Source organism: Gymnoscopelus microlampas (genome assembly GCF_963454915.1).
Source record: "Gymnoscopelus microlampas genome assembly, chromosome: 5".
In the NCBI taxonomy this organism is placed as follows: Eukaryota; Metazoa; Chordata; class Actinopteri; order Myctophiformes; family Myctophidae; genus Gymnoscopelus; species Gymnoscopelus microlampas.
In genome coordinates, this window is record NC_139942.1 from 15202406 (window position 1) to 15228164 (window position 25759).

The following is a 25759-nucleotide window of genomic DNA, read 5'->3' on the forward strand; positions in this document are numbered from 1 at the left end:
AAGTTGTCTCAAGACACTTTACATGTAGAGAAGAGACCCGACATCCCACCCTGAGCAAGCAATTTTGCTACAGTGGCAACGAAAAACTTGCTTAACGCTTAACTGGAAGAAACGTCAGGCAGACCCTAGGCTCTAGGGTGAATCCTTTGTATCCTTTGAAATAGAGAGGGGTCATTGACCACTGTTCTGTTGTACTAAAAAGGTATATAAAAAACTGACTATTTTATCATTCAAAATTGCATGACCCTCCCTTGGATTCAAAGTCAAATTAGCTGACCCTCCCTTGGACTAAAATTAGAAAGGCATGACCCTCCCCTATTTTCCTCCAGGGAACCCCTTCTGTAAATTTCGACTGGTCCCTAACATACATTACATAGATTATGTACATATACATACATTACATACATAGGGAACACAGCATGAAAATAAACCTAAAACAAGATCACAAATGGTGGTTTTCAAATAATTGTAGTGGAGTAAAAGTACAATATTTATGTAGCCTAAATTGATAGTGCACCAAACCTTTGCACACCAAAGCCTATGCTTTTTTTATTATGGTAATACAGTATGTGGCATATGCAATATACTATTTCAGACATTATGTAAACATACATATTATTGTCATTTGCGTAGTTGCCTTTGTGATGTGTTTTCCACAGCAATGGATGTTTAGTATTCCAGTGGCAGTGACACATGTTTAGTATAATGAACACATACCTTGTTGCTAGGGCTACTGAGCCAAAACAATAGTTTTCCTCAAATCATCTTGACCTATGGGTGCCATCAAGTTGCAGTGGTGGAAAGTAACTAAGTACATTTACTCAAGTACTGTACTTAAGTACAATTGTGAGGTACTTTTACTTTACTGGAGTATTTACACATTTAAATACTTTTACTTCTACTCCACTACACTGCATCCCAGAGGGAAATATTGTACTTTTTACTCCACTACAATTAATTGAAAACTTTAGTTACTTGTTACTTTGTAGATTTGATTATTATAAAACACACATTAACCACTTCAGCCCGATTCAAACTTATTATTTGAAAATAACTGATCTACAAGATCGCAACGTGTTGTGAGCTTGTATATCTGCTATTTTCAAAAGATTTGAATACATTTTATATATACCTTGTGAAACGGGACATTCTGCATAATGAGTACTTTTAGTTTAGATACTTTAGGTATATTTTGAGGCCAAAGCCTTTGTAAATTATTAAGATGAAATGCCCAGCCTGTCATGACAGAGTCTGTCTCTTCCTGAACGTTTGTGGGAGTGACCGATTAGTATGACTTGTATTGGGCCTTCCCCATACCACAATACACATAAATAGCAAATACAGGAGCAAATGTTAAGTGTCCCACTTCACCTGTATCACCATACATATGTACACATGTATTTATTGATATCTACAGTATGTGGAAATTCACAAATATACATGTCATGCACCGGTACATTCTTGACAAGTTTGTTGTGTCAATTCAGGTAAAGCTAAGGTGTGGCAAAGAGCCCTGATAGCATCAACATCAACGGCCAGGAAACTCTAATTTCAGACATAGGTTATAGATTGTAAAGTTACAACAGTGTCACTTGAAAACTGCATCATCATTTAAAAGTCTTCAATTAGAATTCTCTAAGACACATAATATATGCAACCATTCGATGGTGGCCAAACCATCTTGTAAATAACACAGCAAACAATAGTGTGGAACTATGATGACTCATTACTCTCTCAATTATAGATTTACTTACAGTACAAGGCTTAAAGTTCAAAACATGGGTTGAGACAACTAAGCTTTCAAATGCAGTCTCCTAAATTCTCTCTGATTTGAGCAATAGGTTCTATGCACAGCAGCAATATTATCACTTCCTTCACAGGTGTTACCAATGATACTAATGAAGGCTCTGTTCAATTTAGTGTAGCACAGTAGTTCTCAGACTTTTACATTTCCACGACCCCCATAACTCTGAGAGTGTACAAATGGAACCATTTGTACACTCTCAGAGTTACACATCCGTAAGGGGCCATTTGGACCTGAATTTTAGACCCACTGGTGCAGCTGAAGTGTTTCCAGTGAGCCAATATGCACAATATGAGCACTCTGACCCAAACCATAGGAGGAAATGTCCCCTCACTGTAGGAGTCAATAATTCAGGCCTGTTCTTCTGTGTAAACCACTCATAGACTCACCCACTTGTGAAGAATATAGTGAAAGATAACTCTTCTGAACATATCATTCTTTCCACATCTCTGTAGACCAGTGCTTCGATGGTTTTCGAACAACTGAACTGTGAAATGTGCATTTGACTTTGTAATGAGGGGTTTATGCACTGCAACCCTACTATAACATCCCTCTCTATGTAGTTGTCAAAATACTGTTCTTGTCTGATCATGTACTGCATTGACATTCTCAGTCATCAGAGGACGTTTCTTTACTTCGCATTAATGCATGAGTATCGGAGTCATCAAATGTGTGCATTTGACCACAGACAGTGGTCACTTTGTCATAAAAAAGTCATGCTATACTAATAAAAAAAAGACATTTACATTATATAGCCTACTATTTACCCCAAAATGTAGTACTTTGAGCAATCTGGAAAATGTCCTCTAGATGGCAGCAAAGCATAGCTCCAAATTTGTTTGAGCAAGGGGCTCTGTGAAAGAAAAGGGTAGTTCCGACCAAGCAATCTGATTGGTTGAAATAGCTATCTAGCCGTGCTTCAAACCAGCATGATAGCACGGGCCTAATCACATTAATAAATCACTCCGCACTGCAGTCCACACCTGATTAGACCTACAGTATGGCACAGCTGTGCTGTGACGTCACGCTGTCCCACGGTAGGAAAACAAACAGACAGTAGCATGACCCACCGCCACCACCGGTGAACAAACAGCTATGCAAAATGGACTATGTATGCGAAAATAGCCGATCTACAAGTTCACAACGCGTCGCCATCCTACAAGTTCACAACGCGTCGCCATCGCGACGCGTTGTCAGCTTGTAGATCAGCTATTTTGGCCACGTGACACGGTCGTACGACGGAGCATATAGCCTACTGGAATCAGCTGTGTTGATGAGACGCTGCCTCAGAGCGCTGCTACAGGGACTATTTAATGTCTCAGTCAAATAAACTCTTCTCTTTACAGGGAAACGGATAATAGCGAAACATTTTTATTATGAATTGCCCCACAATATGAATACATTTGGATGTGTTTTGTTGGTAACTGTTGTATAACAGCAATATTCAGAGGAGGATCACCCAACGGGCCGACTGGGCCCAGGCCCAGGAGCTTGAGCCTTTTCTTTTTTTTTAATAAAAAAAAATTTTAACATAAAAAAAACCTAATAATTTCCCTTATTAACCGCAATATAACCGAACAATTTCTTTGTATTTAAGTTATAGGTAAAACATGCATTATATTAGCCTATCTGCCGCCGTGCACAGACGTTTTTAACCGAAAAAAAAACCTATTAATTTCCATTATTAACCGAGATTTAACCGCAAAAGGGGGTGGGTGCCCACGGAAGGGGTCGGGGGGGCCTTTTGCGTGTCTCGGCCCAGGGGCCCGTTTCTTCCTAATCCGCCTATGGCAATATTACACTCGAGGGTGTGCTTTACCTACATTATTGGCACTTCAGTGATGCTTGCAGAACTTGGCTCCGCCTCGTTCCTGACCGCATCACTGGCGTGCCAATAGACGGATTTCCGCGCGACGTCATCACAGAGCAGAATGCGCAATCTGCGCATGCCCGGGTGAAAGGCGCGTTCGAAAATACAGCCCTGAGCGGCAGTGAGCGCACTGGCCGATACAAACTAATAGGCGAGTGTGCTCCGGTGCGTAATTTCCAAACGCACCCATAGGCTTCCCCCTCCTCTGCGCGGTCATATTCCTCTCAATGTTTACAAACATGAAACCCGTCTATAGACGGGTTTCCGAGCGACGTCATCACAGAGCAGAATGCGCAATCTGCGCATGTCTCAATGTTTACAAACATGAAACCTGTCTATAATGACGGTAAAGCACACCCTCTTGTGTAATATTGCTTAAACATAAACTGCTCTAATTAGCCTACTCCTATACGTCCAGGGCATGGGATTAACAATATCATACTTAATACTGTGGTGGAAGAAGTAGGCCTAGGCCAACTCCAACTCAACTCCAACTTTATTTATAGAGCACATTCTCACTTTAAAAGCAAACATTAAAACCTTAAAATCTATTCTAAAAATGGACCGGGAGCCAATGGAGTAATGTGATCACGCTTTTTTTTGTACCAGTGAGGAGGCGGGCAGCAGCATTCTGGATGAGCTGCAAACGCCTTAAGCAGCGACTGGTCTATGCCGACATAGAGTGAATTGCAGTAATGCAGCCTGGTTGAAATAAAGGCGTGGATCACTCTCTCAAGGTCACTGGGAGAGAGGTAGGCTTGACCTTTGCCAATAGGCGCAGCTGGAAGAAACTGGATCGTTTGCACGTAGCTGACCGTCTTATCGAATTTGAAGTTGGCATCAAAGGTGACACCAAGATTTTTTTACTGTATCAGCTAAGTATGACTGAAACCATTTGAGGCCGGTGCCTGTGATGCCTACATAATGTTACGACCTGTGTAATAGGATTCTATGGTCGATCGTGTCAAAGGCTGCGGTCAGACCTAACAGCACTAGGACAGCAAAATTACCAGAGTCAACTGATAAGAGTAGGTCGTTATAAACAGGCTTGAATCCAGACTGATTTTTTTCATGGATGTTATTTGTGGTTAAAAACAACTGAAGCTGGGCGTAGCCCACTTTTTCAAGGATATTTGAAAGGAATGGGAGTTGGGAGATAGGTCTAAATTTTGCTTTTTTTTAAAGGGGCTGGACCACCGCTTGTTTAAAAACAGCAGGAACGCATCCTGAGGAAAGACATGTGTTAATAATAAATAGCACACTGGGCTCAATAGCATGAAAAACGTCCTTAAGGAGACGAGAGGGAATAGTGTCAAAGGGGCAAGCTGTGCGTCGCAGGGGCTTAACAATACCAGAGAGTGATGGCAGAGATATGGGTAAAAAGCTATCAAGGACATAATGGAGGGATCGGTTCAGGAGTGACAAGAGCTGACCTAAGGTTTACTGTTGTGTCTATGAAAAACTTTAAAAACCTCGCGCAAAGAGCTGATGATTGCACAACAGGTGGTAAGATACAAGGATTAATTAGGGAATTAAAAACATTAAAAAGAACCTGTGGCTTGTGACTATTCATAGACACAGGTTTGAAATTGTGTTTTGGCGATTTTGACAGATTTCTGGTTGGCGGGAAACTCCGGTTTATTGATTAAGTAAAAGTAGCAATACCACAGTGTAGCAAAAATCTTGTAGACAAAATGTAAACAAAACCATACCACATATATGTTCTGGTATTTCTAAGCCTTAAATATTTACATTAGCTTCAGTGAGTGACACCCCCAGTTACAACACCAGAGGGAGCGCCTACCCCCCAAATTTAGCATAAACATGGCGACATTTTTATTCTACTACTCTTCCACCATAGTGTGGAATGCCCTGGCAGCATCCATTAGGACGATGTGAATCACTGGCCTGCAAAAGCATTTGGAGATGAGGGGTCATACACTGCCGCCCGATTTTAATGTTTCCCTTTTTTCCCCCCTGTACTGTAAATATAGCTACCGTATTTGTATTTGTTGATGACATGTATTAATGTGTTAATATTCTATGCTCTGTCGATTAATTGAATACATAGGACCACAATGGAAGCAAGTCCCCGGGACTATCCTTTTAGCATGAATGGTTTACTGTACCTCCGTGCTGTTTACATTTTTGACAAAGTATTCAATCAAAAAGCTGTATTAAACTCCAGAGGAACAAGCCATTCTTTTTTTCCAATCGTTTCATGTTTCTCATTTCCAAAATAATAACAATCGAATACGATCACATTCTGGAATTTCGTCTCTGTCGGGTGGAAACCTCACATGTGCAAAACGGTTACTTTCCAGGATTCAAATTCAAAAGTAGCAGATCTACAAGCTCAAAACGTGTCGCTTCGCGTCGCATTTCGAGCTTGTAGATCTGCTACTTTGGATGCTTTTGTGTGACGCTGTAGTGTGATCAATTAGTGCGTTAGTTGAGAAAAATAAAAAAATATGGAGATAAGAGGTTTCTAGTAGTACAAGTTTGATGTTTATTATATTACCTGTTAATACAACCAACTGGTTAGCACTAAAGATGCCCCCAAAACTGCAAATGTACCTCACACACACTCCCTGTTTTAGTAACTGTAGCAATACCACAATATAAAAATACTCTGTTACAAGTAAAAGGTATGTATTGATAATTTGACTTGAGTAAAAGTACAAAAGTATTGGCATCAAAATATACTTACTGTACAATACCAAACGTTGAAGTACTCATGCAGAAAGGTCCATTTCACAAGCATATTATTGGATTGTAAATGTTAATGCATTAACGTGTTCATCACTTTGATGTTGCAGCTGGTAAAGGTGGGACTTATTTTAATTACTTTATGTGTTGCTGGGTAGATTAACCTATAATAATACATAACGTTGCTGTCGGGTAGAAACCTTGTATCTCATTTTGTTTTTAACTTTTTGTGTTTTTTGCTAAATTAATACCCTACTTGATCATACTACAGCGTCACACAAAAGCATCAAAAGTAGCAGATCCACAAGCTCAAAAACGCTTTGTTTCGAGCTTGTAGATCAGCTACTATTTTTTAATTTGAATCCTGGAAAGTGACAGTTTTGAACATACAGTATGAGGTTTCCACCCGACAGAGACGATAATCAATCGGCACAGTATAGCTGTCAAATAATTGTAGTGGAGTAAAAAGTACAAATATTTGCCTCTGAGATGTAGTGGAGTAGAAATATAATCAAGAGAAGGAAAGAGAGGAAATAGCCTACCCAATTAAGTAAAAGTAGGCCTACCTCAAAATTATACTTAAGTACAACTGGACCCGAATTAGCGCTGTACTTGGACCGACTGGTTCTCTCTACATCGCTAATGTTCCCCCCGGAATATGGATGCTGGGGTTCAAGTGGTTAACCGATTTCAACCCGATGATCGGGTATTTTCACTATCAATCGTACGACGAAGTACATTAGCCTGGAAACCAGACAAGTACAGTGGAAAAGAAAAAAGAAAAAGCTCTTGGCAGGAATAATAGTCTGCCCATGCCAGGCTAGAAGTATATAGGGCTTAGAGGTGCTGTATGTGATATTTCTGTGGGGTGAATACTAAATGTTTATTGTTAAAACACTAATTAGCTCTATGTTGTGATAGTAATTATTGCTATAGAGTGTTTGTTCTAACAGGGCTCTCCATGTCTCTCCAGCTCTTTAGTTTAGTAAACAGAAAATACGTTTTCGGGTCAGGATAGTGAGGATACCAATTTCATCCAATTAGGACAGAGAACTCACACAGAATCCAGGTCAAACAAGTGGCCAATTGGAAGTGAAGAAAAAAAAATTGAGCTGACAAAAAAACACTACAATTGAAGCTGATAAATACTCTTTGTGGGGTTCTGTCTCCTTGTTGTACCCCACCTAAAATTATTTTTCTCTTTATTGAGATTCTTGATTGTGTGCTGAGAACAACAGCATAGAGACTGACATATTTGTTCTGGTCTAAGCAACCCAAACACACACTTACCTCATCTCTGCAGATAGGCTACCTCAAATCAACACACTCTTCACCCTATTTTATTATTTTGGGTTAATTCAAAAGACATGTACATGTAAAACCAATTAATTTATTGAACCATTATTTTATGATTACTATTACATCATAAACATAATTTATTATAAGGTGACCTGCAATGTGGTGATATGGACATTCACTTTAAACATTAAGAATGTATAAACTGTATGAATGTTGGCCAAAGGCTACAATAAATGGAGTTACTTTGAAATGTTTTATTTCATGTTATACATTTCATTTCGATAGCTGGTTATGACAGCAATGTATTTACATAAATAACTTCAGAAGAATATGTATGAGCGCAGCAAATGAATTATCCTAGCTTATTATTATAAGCGACTTTGGGCTTATTTTTCTGTGAAGTTGCTTGTAAATATTGGTAGTTGCGGGTTGCGGTTTTATGGGCTTTTTTCTAAAGTGTAGTTGATTATTTGGACTTGGGCTTCACAATTTTAAAATTATTTTAACCAGTGGTTCTTAATTATGTTTATGTCATGGACCCATATGTATTTGTCCCTAACCCCCATCTGAAAGTACCAGATTTGTGTTGTTAGTGTTTCAAAAATCCTCAATATTTCACATTTTACTTCAAGATTTTTTTTTAAATAGCAGATCTACAAGCTCACAACGCGTTATGAGCTTGTAGATCGGCTATTTTCAATGTATACAGTAAAGGTTTAAAGTGCTCATAATGGCCTAGTGCAAGTCTTCAACAGGGGTCCGCAACGTCTAGGGGGTCCACGAGGTACTGCAGGGGGTCCGTGAAATTGTTGCTTGATTAGACAATAAAAAATAAATAAATACATTATATATACATATATACAAATATTTGATATATATATATATATATATATATATATATATATATATATATATATGTTTTTAAATATCCATTTGTCTTCATATATCTTTTTAAAACATTTTCCACATTTATGTATTAAATAAATGATGATATCTATAAATGATTCTGTCCATTTTGAATAGCTTGTATACATGATTATTGTGCAATTGACAGATTGTTGTTCTCGGTTAATAAGGTATGTTTATAAATGGCAGTGCGGCCACCCTACTCACTGTACCCTGTACATGTATGTTAAATATAAAAGCATGAATATATTAATCTGTCTATTATTTTTGATAGTATTGATGCACAATAACATGTATGTTTATGAAACACAATTGTATACATAATTATACAATATATCCCCCCCCCTCGAGGTAGGGTAGGGGGTCCCTGCTCCATCTCCCCATCCCCTGGCCCCCGGTGCTTCTTTTGGGCTTGTTTTCCTAGACCTAGTTGCTTATTTCCCTCTCACAATCTGGCAACACTGCCAGAGAGGATTTTTGTACAGTCTATGGACGATACATTCCACTGTTTAGATGCCTCAATAAAAGTATACAGCGTATAAAAAAAATCCGAATTGATTGGATAAAAACCTGTGATATGTCTTCTTTTATATTCCTGAGCCAATTATCTGACAAAGGACACAATCGTTCAGAAATAGTGTTTGTTCACAAGCTGGTCCAGCTGTCTGCCATAGACTTCATAGTATTTCACCAAACTTCCTGTTCCAGTTTTGCCTCCCATGAGCATCAATGGCGTCTGCTATGCGAGCAATGGCGTCGGCCCGCCCCTAGGCTGTCCCTTCCTTGTTTTCTAATTTCCTTGTGATGTCTGTGAGCAGCAATCACACAGGTGTGACTGCAGGCAGGGCCATGCAGTCATGCCTTATATGGGGATTGATGGGGCGGCTACCTATGGTAATTTGTATTAAATGGCACACCCCTTAAAGTTACGAGGACTGGGATTCATCATCATAAGAACATAAGTTAGGCTACGAACAATTCTGCCATTTAAGAACGCTTCATGAATCTGACTCGACTTCTCTTAGGAATTCACTTAGGAAGAAATAAGTAAGAGGAAACATTAGGAACTTATTGCTGCATGAGTCCCATTATCATTAAGGACGTGCTTATTCAACCATCACACCCTCTGCCATCTACAGCAAGTGATTGGTTGTGAGCAACGTTATAGCTTGCAGCTGGTTCCAATCAGAGTCATTGGTTCGGCTTAGGCACTGTTATGGTTGAAGGTATGGTAAGTGATATTTCTTGGTTAAAGCTCTCTGTTAGTGCTGTAGAGTATTTTTTCAGTAAGAGGGGTCTCCCTGTCTCTCCAGCTCTTTAATAAACATAAAATACATTTTCAGGTAGGCAACAGCCAATGTGAGCCAATCAGTACCCATTCATCAGCTTCATTTTTATAGTGTTCCAGACAGTTCCAATTTTGTCTGCTCATTTGTGTCATCACATGTTGAGCAGCAGCTCCTCATTGTTTAATTGAAGTGAAAAGCAGACTGGGTCCTTTGGACAAACGCCACTCACTGACTGTACAGCACAGCACTGTTCCTGTTCTGTGAGCTTATGAAGTACAAACTAACTGTATTGCACAGTCCTGTTCCCCGTCCTGTTCTCTAACCTTTACCTTATGGAGAACAAACTGACTGCACTGCATAGCACTCCGTCCTATGACCTTATGAAGTACACAAACTGCTTTCCTGAAAATAGAGATAATGTGAATTCCGAACATTGCTGGCCCACAATAACCTACCTGACCTGGCGGAGACCTGTGCTCCGAGGAACACTTTTTCTAGTTACAACTGAAATAATTTCAAATAGCTCCATGCAGATTGTTTTTGTGGGATGGGGGATGGCTGGTTGAAGTAGTCTGACCTGGCCTGAGTCTAACTAATTAGACTAATTGTTTGACTCAGGCCAGGCCAGGTGAGACTACTTCAATCAACCATCAGTCATCACACAGTTAGGTTTTTGCTCAAGTCTGACCACTTAACTTGGGCAGCAATCAGCTGAGTGAAGCTAAAAACTAAATTCCCCTTGAAGGTTCAATTAGGTTATTATTATTATTATCAACTTCATTAAGTAGGCTACTTGCATAATACATGGTCTATTGGTTGCAAAACAAACTGACCTAGTCTAGTTTGGATCTGATGGATAGGGTTCAGTTCAGTCCAATTGGAAACACTTGCCTGGTCGTGGCCAGGGTTGCCTGGTCGTGCTGTGATTATGAGAACTAGACCATACCCGGTCGACGCATCCGTGGGGGATATGCGCACATGATCTGGCAACCCGGGAGGCAACATTGTTTGACACATAAACGCTAATAAGAAGCTGAGATTTGATGAAATTGAAAAACGGGCTTCACAGTTAAGTTCAGATGGTAATGGTCAATGGCTGTGTGCAAAATCAGAGCAATTGGTCCAGCCACTGAGGAGAACCGGGTAGCTTCACCTACCACTACAGAGGTTACTAGAATTATAGTAGAATTATAGTAGGATGACTGCTGCTACAGCAAAATCCAGAGCTAGACTGGGACAAAAGCTTAGGTCCTAGACATTTTGGCCCAGACCGGCCCACCACAGCCAGCACGCAGATCTCTACCACCCCGTTCCATCGAAGCACATACAAACACACAAGCCCTTAATACCACCACTTTTACTGAAACACATCCAGGGACGTGCTGGCCACTGGGAAATTTATATATATATATATATATATATATATACACATTTTTGCTCCCGTTTTAGGATTATTACGGTCATTTCCCGTTCGCGCGGCCCAATTATTAGTTACGTTAATGTTTGGGCTTGGATGCTTTTAGCAGTGGCGTAATTTACATAGGGTTGCTGGTTTAAAACAGTAACCCCCCCGTTGACAAAATGTCCAGATGCCAGGGCTGAATCTTGGTCCCAACCCGCCCCTGAACACATCCCTCAGTGTTCTGGAGCCTTGAGTAAAGTAAATGACACAACCCATACGCAACTTCACAACCCATAAATATAACAGTTCGATTATAGTATTCACTAACATACACAACCCGTAAATATGAATAGCCTACCGTACTCATTAACACGGGGAGTGTGTTGCTCTTATAACGAGGATGCTGGCTGAAGCTCATCATGGCACTACTCTACTCTGGGGAGGGAATCTCCTCTGGAGATGATGTATATTGGACCGATTACAAACCTAGACATGAGAAATAGAAGATTATTATGCTTGTGTAAATTCTTAACTTGATTCCATGCAAAAATGTGTCTGCACGCAATCAGAACTTTGGCTAGTTAGCTAACGTATAGAAAACAAGGGTAGGCTATAATAATCTGAGAACGCATATTACAGATCTTATAGATCTATACGCTATAAAAGGATGGCATCAGGAAATGCTTAACTTGTACATAGTCAGTTGTTACGACCTTATAAGGTCTAGAGGATCATAGAGGCGTAACATATTTCAGACCAGTCAGGTTCACCCCAAAAAGTGTATAGTTTATTAATTAACTCAAATTCACGAGGGAAAAACAAACAGGGGAAGCACCAACGTCAGGGTGGCCAAAGCCAGAACAAACCCTACCTTAAAAGAAAAACAATCTAAGCTACACCAAAACAAAAAGTACAATATAAACTCCCTACCTAAGAAAAAAAAGGGGGAAAAGGGGAACAAAGAAAATGGCAGCACACCCCTACCAGCTTCCCTGTTCAGAGGTACTCAGGAAAAATATAATTAAGACTGGCTTATATTAGAATTGTCTGTACTTTAAACACTCAGTAATAAAGTAACCTTTACGCACTAAGCCTGAAAAGGTAAGGCACACAGCCAACAGACCTACAGTAATAAACACACCTAACTAGCAGAAAAGGGTTCAGCAGCACATGGTGACGGATGGCTAAAGGGGCTGATGTAGAGCTTCTCCCAGGATTTTATGCTGGCTGGGCTGATTGAGGAATGAGGCCCAGGTGTGTCTCCAGGCACCATGCCACTCCTCCAATCTCCACTCCACCCTCCATTTCCAAGTACTGTAGGGCACTACCATCACTCAGAGAGGGTAAAAACACAATGAGGCCACATAGGGCTGTAACATCAGTGAAGGCTGTAATTTGCTTACAGTGTATGGAAATAAATTGTTTTATTGTATAGCAAACCACCCCTCTCTGTGTGTCTCTCTCTCTCTCTCTCTCTCTCTCTCTCTCTCTGTCTCTGTGTGTCTGTCTCTGTGTCTCTCTCTCTCTCTCTCTCTCTCTCTCTCTCTCTCTCTCTCTCTCTCTCTCTCTCTCTCTCTCTCTCTCTCTCTCTCTCTCTCTCTGTCAATTTTAACCAGTGCATTCTGGGATATGATATTTAGACTGCCATGTCAACAGTTTAGGGACACAGCAAATTGAGTCTGTGTAGGATTTGTAAAAGCCAGCCCCGGCTTAACGGAAGGGCTTTAAGTGCTGAAGCACAGGGCACCAGCCTTGGGGGGGAGTGGGGGGGCACCAAACGGTGTGGAGAAAGTGAAAGAAGACAGAACTATCGGCGAAAAGCGAAGACATTTAGAAGCAGCGGCTGCTGAAGGAGCGCTAAAACAGTGAAACACGCCGGTGAAGCGTAATTTTTCCCCCCGCGCTGCACCCCACTCATCGTCATGGTCAATTGTCAATCTTCAGTATATATCGGTTATGAAACTGGCCCTGACAGTCATATATAATATAAATAAGTAATGACAGAACACAGTAGATAAACAGAGCTCACATGACATGCTCTCAATCAGCCTCACCGTCTTCTATTGGGGAGGATCCAATCAATACAACTAGAGTCAACACCAAAGTAGTTTACAAAGGGTGTACAGGACCTGTACACCCTGCCACTCCTATTATGCAAACAGAACATGAAAAAATAAGGATCTTTTGAAACAATAAATTCAGGGGGCTTATTTATCAACTGTTATGTTATGTTATGTTATGTTTTATTTATTTGATATGGACATCACAATTACATTGGACAAAACCAGATGCATTGTTTACAGTGTATATAGCACGAGTGCTAATTTTCAACACCTGTCCACAGGAAGCTTTTCTAAAATACAGTAATACCAATCTAAAACCCAATCAAGTACAAAAAAAGAATATATATATCTATCTGTACATGTATATACATATATACATACATACACATGCACACATACATACATGCACTAATAATTAACATCATCAAAATCAATATTTAGACCCAATACATTAACCAAACAAAAGAAGACATAATCATTCAGATAACCAATCAGCAACTATACGTGTGAGCACATTTGATTTGATTTCAACCATAATTTGAGTTCTCTGTTAAACACATTACCATCCGACTCTAGTTTTAGAACCGTAGGCAAAGAGTTCCAGAGGTTTACCCCCTTTACTGAGAAGGCAGACTGCCCGAAGGTGTTTTTGCTCTTAGGTACAATACAATCACCATGAGTTGATGCACGTATGGTTGCTCTACCAGAGCTCTGACGCCTATCAACCAGTCCAGAAAACAGAGGTGAAACATGATTATGTAAAAATGTAAAAACCAATTTGATAGTACAAAAAGCCACAACATTTTCAAAGGTAAAAAGGTTGTGTTTTCTTAAAATACCACAATGGTGCCATCTCATCGGTTTCTGATCCATGACTTTTATAGCCTGTTTGTATATTGATGTTATTGGTTTTAAGACAGTTTGAGAAGATTGTGACCATGATGTAATGTCAGAGTAGGACTGCTGATCTACAACCTTATAACTTTTAATGACATGTAAAACAGGTCACAGGTCAGCGCAACTGTGTAGTGTAAATCGTCAAATGTTGTATTTATTTCTTGTCTGAAATCTTTAAGGTCTGCCATCAGTTCTTTTTTGAATTATTCTTTGAAAGTGCATAACTCCCACTCTTCAGCTCACTTTTAAGATACATTATTTCTTTAGTTCTTTAGTCTTACTTCGTCCATTCCGTTGCTTTCCGTGATGTCCCCTCATATATTTTTAACTGTCTCCTCTCACTCATTATTATTTTTATTTTTTTTACTGCAATTGAATCTTTTATCTCCAGTATTATATTGACCGGAGAGGGCTGAGAGCAGCCATCTGCTTAGCCACGCCTATACTGGAAGTCTATTTCAGGACAACTTTAATTCATAGGCATATTCTTTTAAATGCCATAATGAAATAAATCCCATTTTAAACATGTGGCAGTGCTACAAGCTGCTGCAAGCCTGTGTTGTGGAAATTAAATATTTCCTTGGTGGTGAGATAATGAAGAATTGCAACTAAATGTCTTTTAGTACAAATGTATTACAATAGATAACATTACAATAATGATAATGAAAACACTTAAGTAATGCAATGACAATCTCGATTGCAATTGCAGAGGAAGGGTAGTGCATGCACATCAAGTGCCCAGGTGCAGTACACCACTGGGTTTAGGCATAGTTTTACTGAGGTTACGTTTAGGAATACCAGGTGAATACCGTCGGATTTGCCCCAGGGCGACTGTGTTTTGGGGCGAGCGTTTTGGTATTCCCCAGAAGTAGTTGAATCAGTTTGTTTTGGGAGGTCTGAAGCTTAGTTTTAGTGACATTGAGATGTTGGAGAACCAAGAGGTGCAAACATAGTAAAAGTGGCATTGAATGAGGACTCTGTCAAGAGCACTTTTGTTGACAAAAGAGAAAATTCTGCCCACAAATCGTGTTATTTGATTGACTTTTTTGATCACTTTTATGCAATTAATAATGTTTTATTTACTTTTGATCCTATTAGTTTGTTGTCAAGAATAATGTCCAGCCCAAATAGGTAACCTCTTCTTTGCTTGAGATTACTATATTGTCAACTCTGACCTTGAAATCATTTAACGTTTGGACCCAAAAAGAATGGATTCTGTCTTACCAAGGTGTAATGACAGTTTGATATCAGAAAGCCAAATACGGATTTGACTGGGTTCAGATCTGAGAGCTTCCACAACTTGTATTTTCTCCTCGCCCGAGACCAGGATTGCCGTTTTGATTGTCATTTTTAGATAGATAGATAGATAATTGTATTTCCGTGTCCTGCACACAATAAGACCCTCTTGGGTTTATAAGACACCATTTTAAGCTTACAGCATGTTTACAATATATTCACATAATACATTCAATTACATCTCAGAATTACACAGACTGTTCTGTCTTTTCTCCCAAGCTTGACAAATACAATCTGCCACAACAAAATCTCCTTTAACAAAACATATAACACAGTTTTTCATAAACTCAAGGAAATCACCACAAATAGAATACATCTTACTAACAAATACCTCTCTTATATCATCATATTTAGAGCAATAAAAAGTGAACCACATTTTAATTTTCACCAAGTTCACAAAACAAACAGTTTCATCAGCAAACAAGAACTTGCAGTTACAGGCTGCTTTCATTCACTTCTTTATTATCACTAAGTCAGCCCTAGTGATATTAAAGCCTCACTGGGTAAGTTTTTTTTAATGAATACATTTACATTTTGTCCAATCTGTATGGTTGAGTATGTTAATACAACATAACTTATATAATTGGGGTGGTTGTATTTTGTCTCCCTGCTCTTCTATTGAGACATTTAGATTGTGTCAAAGGTCATGTCTCACCTAAACACAGGATCTGACCCAAATTTGACCTGATGGTCAAGATTCAATTTATACCCTGAGCAAGCAGGCAGGTTCTATTAGCTCAATCAATGGTAAAAAATCCAGCACTAAAACCAGTTGAAATCCAGGGTAGAAGAGGAAAGTTACACATTGCTGCTTTAACTAAACAACTATTGTGTATATGGTCAACTCACCCTATCCGCTCAACTTCAATCATAATCATAATAAAATCAAATTTTAATAATTGCGCCCACAGTACACATCATAACCGAGGTGAAGCAGTTTTGTCCCCAGCCCTAGGCGTTGATACAGGCGCTGTTCTGCAGATCGTGCCAGTACTTGAGCAGCTCACTGGGTTGAAACCCGTGGGACGTGATCAGGTTGCTGTACTTGCAGCTGGAGTATTCCACTCGCCGGCGGTTGAACAGCAACTCGTTGGGCGGCGGTGTGGGCTCGATCCGTAGCTCGGCCAGGCAGATCCCCACGTACACATCGTCCAAATGCAGCCGGGGAATGCTCAGAGAGGCTCGGTAGATTTTCGCCGCCATGTCTCCGGAGAACACGTAACCTGAACCGGAGGGCCAGGCGGGGTACTCCTCACCCGGGTACTCCTCCGGGGACAAGTAATTCTTATGGTTTTTGTCTCTGATCGGTAATTCGCCTCTCACGATACATCCTGTGAAGTAGTTCTTAGGATTAGGATTCAGTTCGGGTCTGAGCAGCTTGTGGATGAGGTAATTGGTGTTGACAAACATGTCACCGTCAGTTTTCATTACAAATCTGGCCTGTGGACAATGCATGGCCACCCAGTTCATCCCCATCAGTGTCTTTATAGTCAGGTTGTTGTAGGTATCCAAGAAGTCCTTCTGAAGGATATCGTGGTGCTTCTGGCTCTCGGACTCCACGTTCATCTGATGTAGGCGTCCCAGCTCGCCTTCACTCGCCCCCAGCAGGAACAGCCGGATGATTCCTAGGCCTGGAGCGAGGCTCTCATTGCCCCACGTCTGCCGTATGGCGTCCCGTGCCTCTACCTCAGAGACACGGGTGCTTATCAGCAACACCAGGAATGGTTGTGCTTTCCCCTCTGGGCATTTGTTTGCCTCGTTGATGATGTAGGAGTACGACCCGGGGGACAGCATGCCACTTAGGCCGCCCTCTTCACTTTGGATGGCTTTAGCTGCCAGAGAGTTCTCCAGACCTGTCTCCCCCTGAGGAGAGGAGTCATCCGCATCTTGCCAGAATCCGATATTATTATAAAGTTCCACGGGAAGCTCTCTCCACCACGGCCGATGGACCAGAAAGACCATGACCCCCAGGAGTAAGAGGAGAAACAGGAGATGCGTCCTCCACTGCATGGTGTCCAGAGGCTCTGTGGGACCTTTAATCCACTTGGACCTCAGTCACATTGGTCAGGGAAGTCGCAAGCAGCTTCTCAACCTCAAACCGTCAGAAAGAAGAAGTTGTTTTTGTAGGGGCGGGCATACTGACCACACCCCCAAGCTGAGGGTCTTTGGATTATGAGGTGGAATGCAACCATACAAGAATCGTATGCAAGGCATGCGGTGCTAGAATCACCAATGGAATTGCAACTACTTTGAAGACATGCGAAGAAGGTGCACAAAAACAGGTCGATCCAGATATACAGAAAGTGACCTAAGCTAATGCTAGAAGAAAACTGCTCTTCTATGGCCATGCATGCAGTAATGTGCCAATGTTACAAACCTGCCTTCGGTAATGTCTGTTAGTGTTAACTTGCTATAGTCGCTATCATTGATGGGTGGCCAGTGTAGCCTAAAACAAAAACCTCAGTCACATTGGTCAGGGAAGTCGCAAGCAGCTTCTCACAGCTGCATAAAGCGTGGAAGTAATGTGACGGCAGCTCTCTAATCTAGAGATCTATCTAATTCTGCGAGTTGTGAATGTACCCTCCTATGATAGGAAGGTCCTCTATTATGGGCGGTGAGTTATGATTCAGTTTAGTTTGATTCCTCTGTAAGCAAGCAGCAAGCTTTTATCCTTACGACTGTTGGCAGGACGTTCCACATTTTTGTGGCATAGCAGGAGAATGAATTTAACCCCTTGTTAGAGCCACTGAGAGAGAGAGAGAGAGAGAGAGACTCTGAAAGTCTTATTAAAGAAATGTAAGTTAACACGTCATTGCCATTCACGTGGCCGTTGCATGTGCATTTTGCACGCAAGTTTGCGTCATGTACTTGCTGTACCATGAAATTATAAACCGGTTTCTGCATAAACCTATTAATAATAGGTTTATGCAGAAACCGGTTTATAATTTCATGGTACAGATAATAGGCTATTATATAGGAATGTACAGTATACCAAGCCTAATTTCAATTCAATTCAATTTTATTATAGTGTCAAATCACAACAAGTTGTCTCAAGACACTTTACATGTAGAGAAGAGACCCGACATCCCACCCTGAGCAAGCAATTTTGCTACAGTGGCAACGAAAAACTCGCTTAACGCTTAACTGGAAGAAACGTCAGGCAGACCCTAGGCTCTAGGGTGAATCCTTTGTATCCTTTGAAATAGAGAGGGGTCATTGACCACTGTTCTGTTGTACTAAAAAGGTATATAAAAAACTGACTATTTTATCAATTCAAAATTGCATGACCCTCCCTTGGATTCAAAGTCAAATTAGCTGACCCTCCCTTGGACTAAAATTAGAAAGGCATGACCCTCCCCTATTTTCCTCCAGGGAATCCCTTCTGTAAATTTCGACTGGTCCCTAACATACATTACATAGATTATGTACATACATACATTACATACATAGGGAACACAGCATGAAAATAAACCTAAAACAAGATCACAAATGGTGGTTTTCAAATAATTGTAGTGGAGTAAAAGTACAATATTTATGTAGCCTAAATTGATAGTGCACCAAACCTTTGCAGACCAAAGCCTATGCTTTTTTTATTATGGTAATACAGTATGTGGCATATGCAATATACTATTTCAGACATTATGTAAACATACATATTATTGTCATTTGCGTAGTTGCCTTTGTGATGTGTTTTCCACAGCAATGGATGTTTAGTATTCCAGTGGCAGTGACACATGTTTAGTATAATGAACACATACCTTGTTGCTAGGGCTACTGAGCCAAAACAATAGTTTTCCTCAAATCATCTTGACCTATGGGTGCCATCAAGTTGCAGTGGTGGAAAGTAACTAAGTACATTTACTCAAGTACTGTACTTAAGTACAATTGTGAGGTACTTTTACTTTACTGGAGTATTTACACATTTAAATACTTTTACTTCTACTCCACTACACTGCATCCCAGAGGGAAATATTGTACTTTTTACTCCACTACAATTAATTGAAAACTTTAGTTACTTGTTACTTTGTAGATTTGATTATTATAAAACACACATTAACCACTTCAGCCCGATTCAAACGTATTATTTGAAAATAACTGATCTACAAGATCGCAACGTGTTGTGAGCTTGTATATCTGCTATTTTCAAAAGATTTGAATACATTTTATATATACCTTGTGAAACGGGACATTCTGCATAATGAGTACTTTTAGTTTAGATACTTTAGGTATATTTTGAGGCCAAAACCTTTGTAAATTATTAAGATGAAATGCCCAGCCTGTCATGACAGAGTCTGTCTCTTCCTGAACGTTTGTGGGAGTGACCGATTAGTATGACTTGTATTGGGCCTTCCCCATACCACAATACACATAAATAGCAAATACAGGAGAAAATGTTAAGTGTCCCACTTCACCTGTATCACCATACATATGTACACATGTATTTATTGATATCTACAGTATGTGGAAATTCACAAATATACATGTCATGCACCGGTACATTCTTGACAAGTTTGTTGTGTCAATTCAGGTAAAGCTAAGGTGTGGCAAAGAGCCCTGATAGCATCAACATCAACGGCCACGAAACTCTAATTTCAGACATAGGTTATAGATTGTAAAGTTACAACAGTGTCACTTGAAAACTGCATCATCATTTAAAAGTCTTCAATTAGAATTCTCTAAGACACATAATATATGCAACCATTCGATGGTGGCCAAACCATCTTGTAAATAACACAGCAAACAATAGTGTGGAACTATGATGACTCATTACTCTCTCAATTATAGATTTACTTACAGTACAAGGCTTAAAGTTCAAAACATGGGTTGAGACAACTAAGCTTTCAAATGCAGTCTCCTAAATTCTCTCTGATTTGAGCAATAGGTTCTATGCACAGCAGCAATATTATCACTTCCTTCACAGGTGTTACCAATGATACTAATGAAGGCTCTGTTCAATTTAGTGTAGCACAGTAGTTCTCAGACTTTTACAATTTCCACGACCCCCATAACTCTGAGAGTGTACAAATGGAACCATTTGTACACTCTCAGAGTTACACATCCGTAAGGGGCCATTTGGACCTGAATTTTAGACCCACTGGTGCAGCTGAAGTGTTTCCAGTGAGCCAATATACACAATATGAGCACTCTGACCCAAACCATAGGAGGAAATGTCCCCTCACTGTAGGAGTCAATAATTCAGGCCTGTTCTTCTGTGTAAACCACTCATAGACTCACCCACTTGTGAAGAATATAGTGAAAGATAACTCTTCTGAACATATCATTCTTTCCACATCTCTGTAGACCAGTGCTTAGATGGTTTTCGAACAACTGAACTGTGAAATGTGCATTTGACTTTGTAATGAGGGGTTTATGCACTGCAACCCTACTATAACATCCCTCTCTATGTAGTTGTCGAAATACTGTTCTTGTCTGATCATGTACTGCATTGACATTCTCAGTCATCAGAGGAAGTTTCTTTACTTCGCATTAATGCATGAGTATCGGAGTCATCAAATGTGTGCATTTGACCACAGACAGTGGTCACTTTGTCATAAAAAAAGTCATGCTATACTAATAAAAAAAAGACATTTACATTATATAGCCTACTATTTACCCCAAAATGTAGTACTTTGAGCAATCTGGAAAATGTCCTCTAGATGGCAGCAAAGCATAGCTCCAAATTTGTTTGAGCAAGGGGCTCTGTGAAAGAAAATTATACAACAGGTAGTTCCGACCAAGCAATCTGATTGGTTGAAATAGCTATCCAGCCGTGCTTCAAACCAGCATGATAGCACGGGCCTAATCACATTAATAAATCACTCCGCACTGCAGTCCACACCTGATTAGACCTACAGTATGGCACAGCTGTGCTGTGACGTCACGCTGTCCCACGGTAGGAAAACAAACAGACAGTAGCATGACCCACCGCCACCACCGGTGAACAAACAGCTATGCAAAATGGACTATGTATGCGAAAATAGCCGATCTACAAGTTCACAACGCGTCGCCATCGCGACGCGTTGTCAGCTTGTAGATCAGCTATTTTGGCCACGTGACACGGTCGTACGACGGAGCATATAGCCTACTGGAATCAGCTGTGTTGATGAGACGCTGCCTCAGAGCGCTGCTACAGGGACTATTTAATGTCTCAGTCAAATAAACTCTTCTCTTTACAGGGAAACGGATAATAGCGAAACATTTTTATTATGAATTGCCCCACAATATGAATACATTTGGATGTGTTTTGTTGGTAACTGTTGTATAACAGCAATATAATATTGCCAATATTACACTCGAGGGTGTGCTTTACCTACATTATTGGCACTTCAGTGATGCTTGCAGAACTTGGCTCCGCCTCGTTCCTGACCGCATCACTGGCGTGCCAATAATGACGGTAAAGCACACCCTCTCGTGTAATATTGCTTAAACATAAACTGCTCTAATTAGCCTACTCCTATACGTCCAGGGCATGGGATTAACAATATCATACTTAATACTGTGGTGGAAGAAGTAGGCCTAGGCCAACTCCAACTCAACTCCAACTTTATTTATAGAGCACATTTCAAATGACCGAAGCCAACCAAAGTGCTATACAACACAGAAGTAGAGAACAACAATGTCACAGTAGGATAATACTACTACATGCAGCAATTGAAAAACTGTTTAAAAATGCACAGCAGGAAATAGTGAGGTAGAGTCAGTGGTCGTGGTGTATCAGGTTAGCTGTGCTCAAAAGACAGAGAAAATAAATATGTCTTCAATAATGATTTAAAAATGTCTATGGACTGAGAGGCTCGATCACCTCTAGTCCTTTTCTTGTTTGTGAGCTCAACCCTTAGGGGTCTGGGTGGAATGTAATCCTCAATAAGGTCTGTGAGGAAAGGCGGGGAAAGCTCATTTCTCACTTTAAAAGCAAACATTAAAACCTTAAAATCTATTCTAAAAATGGACCGGGAGCCAATGGAGTAATGTGATCACGCTTTTTTTTGTACCAGTGAGGAGGCGGGCAGCAGCGTTCTGGATGAGCTGCAAACGCCTTAAGCAGCGACTGGTCTATGCCGACATAGAGTGAATTGCAGTAATGCAGCCTGGTTGAAATAAAGGCGTGGATCACTCTCTCAAGGTCACTGGGAGAGAGGTAGGCTTGACCTTTGCCAATAGGCGCAGCTGGAAGAAACTGGATCGTTTGCACGTAGCTGACCGTCTTATCGAATTTGAAGTTGGCATCAAAGGTGACACCAAGATTTTTTTACTGTATCAGCTAAGTATGACTGAAACCATTTGAGGCCGGTGCCTGTGATGCCTACATAATGTTACGACCTGTGTAATAGGATTCTATGGTCGATCGTGTCAAAGGCTGCGGTCAGACCTAACAGCACTAGGACAGCAAAATTACCAGAGTCAACTGATAAGAGTAGGTCGTTATAAACAGGCTTGAATCCAGACTGAATTTTTTCATGGATGTTATTTGTGGTTAAAAACAACTGAAGCTGGGCGTAGCCCACTTTTTCAAGGATATTTGAAAGGAATGGGAGTTGGGAGATAGGTCTAAAGTTTGACAGGATGGTGGGATCCAAATTTTGCTTTTTTTTAAAGGGGCTGGACCACCGCTTGTTTAAAAACAGCAGGAACGCATCCTGAGGAAAGACACGTGTTAATAATAAATAGCACACTGGGCTCAATAGCATGAAAAACGTCCTTAAGGAGACGAGAGGGAATAGTGTCAAAGGGGCAAGCTGTGCGTCGCAGGGGCTTAACAATACCAGAGAGTGATGGCAGAGATATGGGTAAAAAGCTATCAAGGACAGCATGACATAATGGAGGGATCGGTTCAGGAGTGACAAGAGCTGACCTAAGGTTTACTGTTGTGTCTATGAAAAACCTCGCGCAAAGAGCTGATGATTGCACAACAGGTGGTAAGATACAAGGATTAATTAGGGAATTAAAAACATTAAAAAGAACCTGTGGCTTGTGACTATTCATAGACACAGGTTTGAAATTGTGTTTTGGCGATTTTGACAGATTTCTGGTGTGCGGGAAACTCCGGTTTATTGATTAAGTAAAAGTAGCAATACCACAGTGTAGAAAAAATCTTGTAGACAAAATGTAAACAAAACCATACCACATATATGTTCTGGTATTTCTAAGCCTTAAATATTTACATTAGCTTCAGTGAGTGACACCCACAGTTACAACACCAGAGGGAGCGCCTACCCCCCAAATTTAGCATAAACATGGCGACATTTTTATTCTACTACTCTTCCACCATAGTGTGGAATGCCCTGGCAGCATCCATTAGGACGATGTGAATCACTGGCCTGCAAAAGCATTTGGAGATGAGGGGTCATACACTGCCGCCCGATTTTAATGTTTCCCTTTTTTCCCCCTGTACTGTAAATATAGCTATTTGTATTTGTTGATGACATGTATTAATGTGTTAATATTCTATGCTCTGTCGATTAATTGAATACATAGGACCACAATGGAAGCAAGTCCCCGGGACTATCCTTTTAGCATGAATGGTTTACTGTACCTCCGTGCTGTTTACATTTTTGACAAAGTATTCAATCAAAAAGCTGTATTAAACTCCAGAGGAACAAGCCATTCTTTTTTTCCAATCGTTTCATGTTTTTCATTTCCAAAATAATAACAATCAAATACGATCACATTCTGGAATTTTGTCTCTGTCGGGTGGAAACCTCACATGTGCAAAACGGTTACTTTCCAGGATTCAAATTCAAAAGTAGCAGATCTACAAGCTCAAAACGTGTCGCATCGCGTCGCATTTCGAGCTTGTAGATCTGCTACTTTTGATGCTTTTGTGTGACGCTGTGGTGTGATCAAGTAGTGCGAGAGAAAAAGTGAGAAAAAGAAAAAAAGTTAAAATATGGAGATAAGAGGTTTCTAGTAGTACAAGTTTGATGTTTATTATATTACCTGTTAATACAACCAACTGGTTAGCACTAAAGATGCCCCCAGAACTGCATATGTACCTCACACACACTCCCTGTTTTAGTAACTGTAGCAATACCACAATATAAAAATACTCTGTTACAAGTAAAAGGTATGTATTCATAATTTGACTTGAGTAAAAGTACAAAAGTATAGGCATCAAAATATACTTACTGTACAATACCAAACGTTGAAGTACTCATGCAGAAAGGTCCATTTCACAAGCATATTATTGGATTGTAAATGTTAATGCATTAACGTGTTCATCACTTTAATGTTGCAGCTGGTAAAGGTGGGACTTATTTTAATTACTTTATGTGTTGCTGGGTAGATTAACCTATCATAATACATAACGTTGCTGTCGGGTAGAAACCTTGTATCTCATTTTGTTTTTAACTTTTTGTGTTTTTTGCTAAATTAATACCCTACTTGATCATACTACAGCGTCACTCAAAAGCATCAAAAGTAGCAGATCCACAAGCTCGAAAACGCTTTGTTTCGAGCTTGTAGATCAGCTACTTCTACTATTTTTTAATTTGAATCCTGGATAGTGACAGTTTTGGACATACATTATGAGGTTTCCACCCGACAGAGACGATAATCAATCGGCACAGTATAGCTGTCAAATAATTGTAGTGGAGTAAAAAGTACAAATATTTGCCTCTGAGATGTAGTAGAAATATAATCAAATAGCCTACTCAATTAAGTAAAAGTAGGCCTACCTCAAAATTATACTTAAGTACAGTACTTGAATAAATGTATTCAGTAGGTATGCAACAGTTAATCGAACCGATCTATATAAGCGATCATAAAAATAATCAATTTCAATCAAATAACCGCTATTTTTTCTATTTGCGTGTGAAACTTGTTATACAACGTAGTATGAAATAGGGCTTGAGTGGTTAATCATACTAAACAATTTAGTCTGTTTAAAAAATAAATCTATGTTTTTTTTGCGTCAATTCGTTGATAAATACTTTTTCTATAAAGATGATCAAAAAATGTGCTTCTCGATTCACCGAACAAGTAATCGATGGGATAAAGAGTTGCAAACCTAATACTGAAACCACCACCGAAATGAACACTGGGGATTTCTTTTACTGTGAATGAACTGAAGAATGAGTCAGCCGTCCAACCGCTGTTCCCAGTCACCCACAGCACCCCGCACCATGTAGTCAAAATGAGAACATTCCAGGCCTCCATTGAAAACAAACTACCGTCCAAATGTTGTTGTCTTTTGGCGTGGTGGTGGTAGAGGGGGTGGGGGGGGGG

General features: G+C 40.1%; 1 protein-coding gene across 1 annotated transcript; it reads right to left on the minus strand.

Annotated features, from left to right (window-relative positions):
• Positions 1-16486: 16486 nt before the first annotated feature.
• LOC311045947 (beta-1,3-galactosyltransferase 2-like) lies at positions 16487-17545 on the minus strand (the record flags this gene model as incomplete). Its single annotated transcript, XM_084058019.1, has 1 exon — positions 16487-17545. The coding sequence occupies one exon, from the start codon at positions 17543-17545 to the stop codon at positions 16487-16489; it is 1059 nt and encodes a 352-aa protein (XP_083914145.1).
• Between the last annotated feature and the right edge of the window lie 8214 nt (positions 17546-25759).